Source organism: Lithobates pipiens, unplaced genomic scaffold (assembly GCF_037356315.1).
Source record: "Lithobates pipiens isolate NorthernLeopardFrog02 unplaced genomic scaffold, aLitPip1_a1.2 Scaffold_8, whole genome shotgun sequence".
Classification (NCBI taxonomy): domain Eukaryota; kingdom Metazoa; phylum Chordata; class Amphibia; order Anura; family Ranidae; genus Lithobates; species Lithobates pipiens.
This window is the reverse complement of record NW_027507903.1, coordinates 671,430,973-671,443,250: the sequence shown is the minus strand read 5'-3', so window position 1 is coordinate 671,443,250 and position 12,278 is coordinate 671,430,973. Positions and strand designations below refer to the sequence as shown.

General features: G+C 47.8%; 1 protein-coding gene across 3 annotated transcripts in view; it reads right to left on the bottom strand.

Annotated features, from left to right (window-relative positions):
* The window catches only part of LOC143961942 (asialoglycoprotein receptor 1-like), a 105,691-nt gene that overhangs the window by 31,400 nt on the left and 62,013 nt on the right, over window positions 1–12,278 (bottom strand). For all 3 annotated transcript variants that reach the window (XM_077471274.1, XM_077471276.1, XM_077471275.1), the window contains exon 7: window positions 11,077–11,154. In XM_077471274.1, coding sequence (XP_077327400.1) covers window positions 11,077–11,154 — 78 coding nt within the window. The remainder of the gene's footprint in view (window positions 1–11,076; window positions 11,155–12,278) is intronic.

Here is a 12,278-nt window from a genome sequence, read left to right as displayed (position 1 = left end):
TTGCCCCCCCCCCCCAAATCATTTGGAGGAGGGGGGATTAAGGTGTGGGGTCGTTTTTTAAGGGGTTGGGCTTGGCCCCTCAGTTCCAGTGAAGGGAACTCTATAAGACTATGTCTGCCCCTCTATTAGAGGCTGGCATAGCACACTATGTAAGTGGTTTTAAAAAATATGAGTGTTCTAAATACAGATTTTGAGCTGTCTTCAGGCCGGTCACATGACTTCCTGGCCTCTTTTCAGTTTCGATGGATGTCTTCTGTGGGAGGGGCCGTGTTCTCCCTTTGAGGTCAGCCTGGGAGATCACGAGCCCGCTCACCCCTCCCACAGAAGCTCTGTCTCTTAGCTGTAAATCGGTTGCGAGTCACGCGACCGGCTGAAGACAGCTCAAAATCGGTATTTAGACCACTCGTTAAACTATTAAAACCACTTACATAGTGTGCTATGCCAGCCTCTAATAGAGGGGCTGGCATTGACAATTTTAATTTTTTTTTAAGAATATCGGCGGGGGTGGGGGGAGAGACACAAGGGGGAGATAACAGGCAGGAGAGAGGTGGTGAGGGGAGAGAGGAGAGCAGAGAGGACAGCAGCGTATGATGCAGGGATGTATGATCAGGGCTTAGCGGCCCTGATTTTCGTTGTCAGAGCAGCGAGGGCATACAGAAAGTGGCAGGTTCAGGGAGTTTTTTTTTTACAGTTTAGAGGAGGGCAGATTGCAGAGCACAAGCACTGCTTTTCAATACTGAACCCCTACAGACTTAGCCCTTGTACACACGGTCGGAGATTCCGTCGGAATGTGTCCGATCGGAGCGGTTTGTCGGATATTCCGACTGTGTGTGGTCTGCATCGGAATATCCGTCGGACCAAATTTTCCAACTTGCGGGAAATATTTTCCGACAAACTGCTCCGATCGGACATACTCCGATCATGTGTAGAGAATTCCGATCGGACAAAGTGCCTCGCATTGCTCAGATCAAATTCCTACATCAAAGCTATTGGCTACTAGCCTGAACGTAGTCCCATCGTAACGAAATTACGTCATCACGTTCTGAAAGATCGGATTTTCCGACAACTTTGTCTGACCGTGTGTATGCAACAGTTTCGGACAAGATCCGTCGGACAAAATCCGACGGATTTGGTTGTCGGAATCTCCGACCGTGTGTACAAGGGCTAAGACTGCGATGCCATTAAAGTTCATGTGCGTGTGAAACAGTGGTTCTCAACTCCTGTCTTCAGGACCCACTAACAGGCCAGATTTTAAGTATTACCTTGGGGGAGATACAGACTAGAATACTGCAATCACTGAGCAGCAAATGATATCACCTGTGATGTATTTCAGTTTTCTTGCAAAGGGATGGGCTAGCGGTTTGGCCCGAGCATAAGTTGGGGCCAAACTTTCATTCAGATGTTCGCCCCACCCAAACCAACCACAATACATTGCAGCGCTGAACAGTGCCAGGAATTTTTCAAAAGTGTGTTTGTCTTATTTAACCATTTTTACACTTTCTTTGTGAAATGGTAGGGATACTTTTGTACCCCCTTACCATTTCAAACAGGGGGGGGCGGGATCTGGGGGTCCCCTTGTTAAGGGGGGCTTCCAGATTCTGATAAGCTCCCCGCCCGCAGACCCCCACAACCACCACTCAGGGCTGTGGGGATGAGGCCCTTCTCCACATCAACATGGGGACATGGTGCTTTGAGGGGTCACAGACCCCAAAGCATCCTCCCAATGTTGAGGGCATGTGGCCTGGTATGGTTCAGGTGGGGGAGGCGCTCTCTCGTCCCCCCTCTTTTCCTGGGACCTGCCAGGTTGTGTGCTCGGATAAAGGGTCTGGTATGGATTTTTAGGGGGAACCCCACGTCAATTTTTTTTTAAATTTGACACAGGGTTCCCCTTAATATCCATACCAGACCTGAAGGGCCTGGTAATTGAATTTAGGGGAACCCCCACGCTTTTTTTTTTATTATTTTTTTTTTTTATCAATGAATGAATTGCCGGCTAATACAGAGAACACTCATTGTGTGTTCTCTGTATTACGAGAGCCGACAATGGAAAGTGATTTTAAAAGACTTTTTTTCCTTGCAAAATGACACTTTGTGCAGAGACAGTTCTAAGCACGGGAAACATGCGCCCCTTCACAGCCATACTATAGACACCCCCCAGGTACGAAATTTAAAGGAATATAATGCCGCGTACACACAAGCGGACTGTATGGCGTACTTAGTCCGTCATACAATCCGACGGACAGTCCGTCATACTTTCGACTGAACGGACTTGACCACACACGGATGCACAAACAGTCCGTCGAAAGCTTGCGCGATGACGTGTACAGCACGTACTACGGGACTAGAAATAGGAAGTCCAATACACAGCAAAGCACCCTTCCGCCGTGTAAATCCTTTCTGAGCATGCGCCATTCTTAGTCCGTCGAACTAGCCTACTGACGAGCGGATTGTCCGCTGAAACCAAAGTTCGACAGACAGAATTTCGAAAAATCCGAAATACTTAGTACGCCAGACTGCACGCTGAAAAAGTCCGCTGAAGCCCACACACGAGCGGACTGTCCGCTGAAATGTGTTTCGACGGACTAAGTTCGCCATACAGTCCGCCCGTGTGTACGCGGCATTACACTTTAATTGTTTCACTTTAATCATTATTAAAATTACTGCTCCTGAAAAAACGTCCGTTTTTAAAAACTTTTTTTGCATTGATCCATGTCCCCTGGGTCAGGACCCGGGTCCCCAAACACTTTTTAGGACAGTAACTTGCATATTAGCCTTTAAAATTAGCACTTTAGATTGTGAACATTCGAGTCCCATAGACTTTAATAGGGTTCTAAAGTTCACAGGAAGTTTAGGTCTGTTCGCAGGTTCTGGTGCGAACCGAACAGGGGGGTGTTCGGTTCATCCTTAGACAGGGCACTGGAGGCAAAGCAGCAGGAGGAAGAGGAGGACTTCTTTTCCTCTCAAGACCCACTTTATCCAGACACCATCATTCCTATGTCACATAACACACAGGAGGAGAGAGGGGAGGAGGATGAGGAGGAGAATTCTGGCACTTTTATAGGCTTCGAAGAAGAGGAAGACATGCGTCAATCTGTAAGCGATGGCTTTCCAACCCCAGGACCCTTGGGAGTAGTACGTGGCTGGGAGGAGGAAGTTCCAGATGCTGTCATCCTGAGTGACCCCGAGGAGTCTGCTTCTCAAGCCACAGGAAATTTGAGGCACATGGCCAACCTCATGCTTCAAAGCCTGCGAAAGGACCCAAGAATCGATGGCATAAAGGAGAAGGACGATTACTGGTTGGCAACCCTCCTTGACCACCGTTATAAGGGGAAGGTCTCAGAACTCACCACAGAGTGCAGAAGATAAAATTTCTTGAGGACACGTTAAGGAGGATTTTATTGAACGTTTTTCCTGACTTCAGTAGGTTAGAGTGGAGCGTTGGAGAAGGCGTCCGCTTAAGTGAGGCATTTTGGATTTTTTTTAGTCCTCGCCACCCAGGGCTGTCAGCTTCCACATCCCATCGGCATCATCTGCATCAAATGATGGATGATTACCTTGGGGCCAAAACAGAGATGGAGAGCTTTCCAGCTGACGATCCACTGACTTACTGGGTCATGAGAATAGACCACTGGTCAAAACTTGCCCAGTTTGCTATTGAGTTTTTGGGCTGCCCTGCATCCAGCGCGCTTTCAGAACGGGCATGCAGTGCTGCAGGAGGTTTCATTACTGATCATAGAACGCGTCTGTCCACAGACTCCGTGGACCATTTGACTTTTATAAAAATGAATCAGTCCTGGATTACCAGCTATGAAGCCCCTGATGCCCCTGTTACTTCTATCCAAAGTCAAAGTGACACCAGAATGTATACAAAAAATCTCTAATCTTGTTCCCAGTGCACTACATTGTGGCCTCTTCATACACACTGAATCCCCAGCTGTTGCTGAGCAAAATAAAGGCAGCTTTCAGGGAAAATTTCATTTTTTTGGATTTCTATTTGCAATTTTTGCTGCAGCAGATCCCAGACATGGTACAGATTTGCCACTTTACAGGTAGACTAATAACCTGTACACACAATCGGTTTTCCCGTCGGAATAAACTCTGAAGGTTTTTCCAACGAAGTTCAGACGGAATTCCGCTGAAACTGTCTTGCATACACACGATCACACAAGAACGCGGTGACGTACAGCATGTACGATGGGACTATAAAAAGGAAGTTCAATAGTCAGTAGCCAATAGACAATAGCTTCCGTTTCGTACTTGTTTCAGAGCATGCATCGTTTTTGGTCAATTGGAACAGCATACAGACGAGTAGTTTTCCCAATAGGAAATGGTTCCGTCGTACATATTTAGAAAATGTTCCATTTCTAAGTCCGTCAGAATTTTCTACATAAAAAGTCCGATGGGGCATACACACGATCGGAATATACGATGAAAAGCTACCGTCTGACTTTTTCTGTCGGACATTACGCTCATGTGTATGCAGCATAAAGGGACCCCCCCAGGCACTATATTGGAAGGAATTTTTTTTTTTTTATGCTTTCGCTTTAAAAATAAAAAAAATTTAAAATTAAGTTTTTCATAAACTTTTTTTTCTATTGATACATGTCCCTCAGGGCAGGACCCGGACCCCTATAACCATCGTATGCCCAATTACTTGCCTATAAGTCTTCAAAATGGGCACTTTTGATTTTTGACGTTCGGGTCCAATTGACTTTAATGGGGTTCATTATTCGGGTTCGAACTTTCGCGGTGTTCGAAAGTTCTGGTGCGAACCGAACTGGGGGTCCATTCGGCCCATCCCTATTAGTGGGTCCTGAGGACGGGAGTTGGTGTAAAGGTGGGTGTCCCAATACTTTTGGCAAAAATAGTGTTTGAGTGTCTTTAAAGAATTTAATGGATCTCGGTACATTTGTAATGAAATTTAATGAAATTTAACTTTTTATGGCAGTGTTTGTTCTTGCTTGGCTGTCCCGAAAACTCCATGAGAGGAAATGGTTGAATATTTGTATATAGAAGGGATGGTGGAAACCCTTGCCTATACTGAGTACATTTTCTATTGTAGCTATTAAGCTTTCTTGATCATACATCACGGGACACAGGAGCTTCATTACATAGTGGGTTATATAGGCACCTCTGGTGATTGGACACTGGTTGACCCTAATTAAAGAGAATTCCTCCCCTATATAACCCCTCCCATTTGGGAGGCACCTCAGTTTTTTCGCCAGTGTCTGGTCGATGGTCACGTAAAACGTAGCTCTATGCGGGTCCCGGCGAGGGCCGAAGGGCTATAACAAACCGGATCCATACCTCGGGCCGATAATTGACTCCCAAGATGGTATGGTACCCGGGCCTCGTCTGCCGAAGAAACGAGGTTCTGCCTGTAAGTCCTCTCCATTGGAAGACTGGGCTCTGGGACAACCAGACTTGGGGTACTGTTTACTCAGGGCGCCCGTAAGTTTCTGGCAGAGCTTTTTACAAGGCCCAGGTAGGAGGATCTTTTCGTAAGAACCCCAGATACGCCTAAAGGTTGGCTAACAATACCCGCCGTGATGGGTGAAGGCTGGAATTGGTCTGAGATCAGCAATTCCTGCGGCGGGGACAGGTAAGGGAAGTCATCCTATATATTTTAATATATGAATGGATTTCTTCATTGTGAGTAGTTGTATGTCTTACCTGGTTTCCACCACTAGATGGAGTAAGAGCAGCCTGATGCATACTTACATGCCTTTCAATACAAACACGCTCAGTGAATGCCTGGTTCTCCAGCTACTCACGCCTCCCTTACAGTTCCTGCCACAAGTTAAGGTAAAAAGGGGTCCCATGCAGGTCCAGGGGTTCCACGTTGCTCCCTTTGGGTTCTCCTTCCCCCCCCCGGATCCCGCGGTTCTCGTGCACGCGCGCGAACGCTTGCACGCGCGCCGGGCGCGCTCCCGGCCTAATGGAGGAGGGGGGGGTGTGGTTGCCAGCTGTGCACGTTTAGTGTGCTCAATGCTGTAGTGCAGGCGCCAAACGGCCGTTTTAAAAAGCCCAGAGCGTCAGGGGACTGTAACTGGACACACAGGAGCTGTGGGCTGTAAGCATCCATGTGGGATTGGATCCAGGCAAACCTTAAGACACCTACTCAGCATCAGGTTGTGCAGTTAAGCATATATTGATTTATTGTGAGACTTTAAGCACAACAAGTGATTGCATTTGTACTAGTACCTCTGCTTTGTAGCTTAGGACTATGTCTCCTCGTAAGAGGATTTCAGGGGTAGGTAATTAAAGCACTGGCAAGTCACCGCCTAGGTCCAGGGGTTCCAAAAGTGCCTGTGAATTACCATCCCCCTCTGCAAGACTGGAGCCAGCCTCTCATAACGAGTCAGTGCACCTGTCAGGTTTGCAGCCTCTCCTAATGTCGCAGCCCCGGTTTATATCACTGAGATTCCCTTAGGGCTACATTGGAGGGTTTTGAAGGGAGGATCATGAATTTTATTTCTGCTTCCCTAAAAGATAGCAGGAAAGGGGTAGATCCCCTCCCTCTGCTGAAATCCCTCTCTCAGATAATTGTTCTGAAAATGAGGAGGGATCCCTATCTTTGGATAAGGGATCATGAGCAGTCGGATAAGTCAGAGGTAGAGGAGATAGTCCCCTCCTCCCAGGCACTCAGAAAGCAGGTGCAGTATTATACTGAATTGGTGCGTACCACATTCAGAATGCCTGCTGCTGAAATCGCTACATCCTCTGTCTCTTCCCTGGGAGTCAGGAAAGCCCCACAGACTGCTTGTTCCTTCCCAATTCATCCTTTAACGGATAAATTGATGTATGAGGACTGGGGACATCCCGATAAACTGTTTACTCCTCCCAAGAGGTTTTCTATGCATTATCCTGTGGAGGAAAGTTTCACCAAGAAATGGGGGGTCCCATCTGTCGATGCGGCTATCTCTTGTGTGAATAAAAACCTAGCTTGTCCTTTGGATAATGCGCAGGTATTTAAGGATCCAGCTGACAAGGGGCTGGAAACCTTATTAAAAGCCTCCTTTTCCAGGGCCGGCGCTGTGGTGCAACCTACAGTCGCAGCCGTGGGGTTGTGTCAGTTCCTCACGGAACAAGTTAAACAGATGTTTGAACTCCTTCCCAGTGAGGAAGTAGAGAAATATGCAGAATTGCCTCACATCTTGTGTTTCATAACTGATGCGATTTTGGATTCTGTTCAACAAGCATCACGTTTGTCCCTCATGTTGGTTCACATGCGAAGGACCCTATGGCTAAAGAATTGGGCTGCTGAGATGTCATGCAAAAAGCATTTGACTGGGTTCCCGTTTAAAGGGGAACGTTTGCTTCTCGTAGAGAATGGGGAGAATTAGATAAATCTGTCCAAATATTTCGGGAGGTAAATCTACACTCCTTCCAGTCAAAAAGAGCAAACGTCCTTCATTCAGGCGTACTCTTTCTCCCGAAGCATCAAGCTCTAAACAGTGGCGACGGCCTTCCCAGCCCTCCGCTGCTAGAAAGCCTCAGGGCCGAGCCCAGGGACAGAAAAAAGACTTGGGGGCGAAAGCCTGCCAAGCAGACCCCCAAGACCTCCTTGTGAAGGGGCGCCCCCGCTCGGCCGAGTGGGGGAAGGCTCCTGCAATTTGCAGGCGCCTGGCGGGAGGAGATTCAGGACAAATGGGTGATCTCTTCAGTATCTCTGGGCTACAAGCTAGAGTTTCAGAAGATTCCACCTTCTTGTTTCTAAGGTCAAGGATCCCCAAGGATCCGATAAAGCAGAAACCGCTATTCCTGGCCTTAGATCAGTTACTATCCCAGGGTGTGATAGTAGAAGTGAGCCCGAAAGATCAGGGTTCAGGTTTACATTCGAATCTCTTCACCGTTCCAAAAACAAACGGAAGTGTCAGACCTATCTTGGATCTGAAAGACTTAAACTGGTTTTTACATATCCAGTCCTTCCGGATGCAGTCAATACGCACTGTGGTCTCCTCCCTGCAAGGAGGAGAATTCATGGCATCAATAGATATCAAAGATGCATATCTCCATGTGCCAATATTTCCCGCACACCAGAAATTTCTGAAGTTCGCGGTAGAGCAGCGCCATTTTCAATTTGTGGCCCTGCCGTTCGGCCTAGCTACGGCCCCCCGAGTCTTCACGAAGATTCTAGACCCTCTCTTAACAAACCTAAGAGTTCAGGGCATAGCCGTCATGGCTTACCTAGACGACTTGCTTCTCGTAGAGAGAGCTACAACGTGCCTGAGTCGCAGCGTCGCCAGAACGCTAGAACATCTAGGTCGCCTAGGTTGGATTATAAACCTAGAAAAGTCGTCTTGGCAGCCGACCACCAGGTTGGATTACCTGGGTCTAATTATCGACACCGCTCAGGGCAGGGTGTTCCTTCCAGGGCCAAAGGCCTTGGCCACTGGAGATCTGGTGCGCCTGATTTTGGGCAGAAGATCTTCCTCCATTTGCTTATGTATGAGACTATTGGGAAAGATGGTCGCCTCATTCGAGGCCATCCCATTCGCCCAGTTCCACTCAAGGCCCCTGCAAAGATGCATCCTTGCGATTTAGAACAGGAAGCCCCAATCCCTGGATCTTCCTATGCGTTTATCCCCTTGGGCACGCAAAAGTCTTGTCTGGTGGTTACAAACCAGGAATTTGCTGAAAGGCAAAACTTTTCTTCCCCTCTCAGGGAAGGTTGTCACAACGGATGCCAGCCTGACAGGCTGGGGAGCCGTGTTGCAGGGAACATGCTCGCAGGAAAGATGGTCTGCGACCGAAAGTCTGCTGTCCATAAATATCTTGGAGATTCGGGCAGTTTACATGGCACTCAGAGAGTGGTCTCACAGACTGCGAGGTTTCCCAGTTCGGATTCAGTCCGACAATGCCACCGCAGTGGCTTATATCAATCACCAGGGCGGTACCAGAAGTCTGGTGGCCCATAAGGAGGTGAATCGCATACTTGTCTGGGCAGAAGAGCATGTTCCGTGCCTCTCTGCAGTCTTCATCCCAGGAGTGGAGAATTGGCAGGCGGATTATCTCAGCCGCCAGCAGTTGTGTCCAGGAGAATGGGCTCTGCACCCCAATGTGTTTCGAGACATATGTTACAAGTGGGGCACTCCAGATGTGGATCTGTTTGCGTCCAGATTCAACAGGAAACTGGACAACTTTGTGTCAAGGACAAGAGATGCACTTGCTCAGGGGTCAGATGCTCTGACGGTTCCCTGGGATCAGTACAATCTGATCTATGCCTTCCCCCCGAGCCCGCTGCTATCGCGGTTCCTGGGAAGGGTCAAGAGGGAGGCGAAGTCGGTCCTTCTAGTGGCCTCGGCTTGGCCCAGGCGACCATGGTTCGCAGAAATCATGAAGTTGGCAGTGGGCAGGCCATGGACCCTCCCTCTCCGGCCAGATCTGCTCTCACAGGGTTCAATTTACCATCCTGCTTACGCAGTCTGAATTTGACGGTCTGGCTGCTGAGACCCACATTTTGAGAGGCCGTGGTCTTTCGGGCCCAGTCCTTTCCACTCTGGTCAATGCCAGAAAGCCGGCCTCCAGGCGTATCTATTACAAGATCTGGAGGACATATGTTTCCTGGTGTGAACCCAGGAGATGGCATCCTAGAAGGTATGTCATTAGCAGAATCTTGGCCTTTCTCCAATCAGGCCTTGAAATGAATTTGGCCATAAGCACCATCAGGGTGCAGATTTCGGCCCTATCGGTCCTTTTTCAAAGACCGCTTGCATCACATTCCCTAGTACGGGCTTTTATCCAGGGGGCTATGCGGATAAAACCGCCAGTCAAACCTCCGGTATGCCCATAGGATATGAATTTGGTTCTCTCGGCCTTAGAAGCCCAACCATTTGAACCTCTGCATCTGGCTTCTTTAGCTCTCTTGACAAAGAAGCTGGTTTTCCTAGTAGCCATATCCACGGCTAGAAGGGTATCAGAATTGGCAGCTCTTTCCTGTAAAGAGCCCTATTTAATTATCCATAAGGACCGAGTGGCTATGCGTCCCAACAGGTCCTTTCCACCTAAGGTGGTTTCAGGTTTCCACCTGAATCAGGATATAATCCTACCATCCTTTTTTCCAAATCCTCAGAGGAAGAATCCTTACACACTTTAGATGTGGTTAGAGCAATCAGTCTTTATCTTCAAGCTACTGCTCAGATAAGAAAAACTGACTGTTGATTTATTCTGCCAGAAGGCCCTAGAAGGGGTCAGGCAGCGTCAAAGTCCACTCTCTCGAGGTGGATCAGACAGGTTATTTCTCAGGCCTATAGCTTAAAGGGGCAGATTCCTCCTTTTCAGGTGAAAGCGCACTCTACTAGGGCTATCAGTGCTTCTTGGGCAGTGCATCACCAGGCCTCCCTGGCTCAGATCTGTAAGGCTGCGACTTGGTCATCAGTCCACACATTCACCAGACTCTATCAGGTGGATGTCAGAGGGCAAGAGGATATTGCCTTCGGGCGCAGTGTACTGCAGGCTGCAGTTTAGGTCCTCAGGTCCCTGGCGGTCTATATTTATGATCTGTGTCTCCCTCCCCTCAACCTGAGCATTGCTATGGGACATCCCACTATGTAATGAAGCTCCTGTGTCCCGTGATGTATGATCAAGAAAATGGGATTTTTATATACAGCTTACCTGTAAAATCCTTTTCTTGAGAGTACATCACGGGACACAGGGCTCCCGCCCCTCTTGGGTTTTACGTGGTTCTTATTGCTTTGCTACAAAACTGAGGTGCCTCCCAAATGGGAGGGGTTATATAGGGGAGGAATTCTCTTTAATTAGGGTCAACCAGTGTCCAATCACCAGAGGTGCCTATATAACCCACTATGTAATGAAGCTCCTGTGTCCCGTGATGTACTCTCAAGAAAAGGATTTTACAGGTAAGCTGTATATAAAAATCCCATTATATTCTCCATACATTCAAACACTGACCAGGGCTGCCACCATATACATAGTTCAGAAAAAAACTCACCCATTCTTCCATCACCCACTCGTAAATCCATCTGGGTCTGGCTACAGTAGGTGGTTAGAAGACTTACAGTAGATAAAGGCTATCAAAACCACTGCAATATACATTGAGAAATATATCATTACCAATGTATATATAAGTTGAAGTATGCTTCATTAAGAGCTCATTCTCAAGATCTGTGACTGTGGTCTTCATGGCGGAATCTGAGATAAAGAAAGAACCAATATCAATTAGCATTGTTGGGTTTATCATGATACACCCCTCTGTACTCTACATAATTCTATCAAGATGCATCCCCTACCCTTCCCACCATGGGCGTCCGCAGAACTTTTTTCAAGTGGGGGCATCATTTTAGGGTGACTCCATGCACCACCCCTTTTCGACAATGTGATTATCACATTATCATGTTCAGAGACTACAGACGTAGTACAGTCCCTAGTATAAGTAATCCCCATGTACCATGATGCTCTCCTAGTCTCCTTTGATTGGCCCTCAGTTATGACCAATAGGGAAAGAACGGAGCCCGCACCCCGATAGCGATGCAACTGTGCTGAATTTAAGATCTGATCCCTGATTCCAGGGGGGGGGCACTTGACCCCCCTTGCCCCTACCTGCGGACGTCCATGCTTCCCACCACCCATTTGGGGTCTCCTGATCTTTGTTAAAGATAATGATCAGTTAGTCTGATCGTGGACATTTATTCATGTGGCCATAGTGGGTTCTCCAAGGCAGGTTATTATTTCCAGGCTTAGGTTACAATTTCTGATCAATATGGACCATGGTGGACTGAGCAATGAGAACCTTATTAGATAGTCAGTCTGCTTTAACGTCCAACTCCGGTATCTTATGAAATAGTGTCCACATAAACGTAACCCCTTGAAGGACGCCCGCAGTACGTTTACTGCAAGCGGGCGGCAGCTCCAGGCTAAAGGACGTGCCGGTATATCGCTCAACACAGGTGCATTGGTGCGCCCCCTTTGGCATGCAGCGGAATGGCCCCTGTGGCCATTGTGTCCAGTGGACATGGTGCTTGGTACCTGGTCCCTCATCATGTGATCGCTATGACCAATCGCAGCGATCACATAATTACACGTAAGCAGAACTGTCATGATTGGCTTTCATTCATGACAGCTTGCTTACTACTGTAATGCTTACAAAAAGGGGGGGGGGGGGAATATATATCTCCATATACTGGGACTTTAAATGAAACGCACAAGGAAGGGGGGGCAGTGCGTCTCCATCCCTATTCTAAATTCAAAAGACAAAACGAGTATGGGACTTTAAATGAGGCAGGCTCAAAAACAATGTAAGAGTAGAAATTGTATTA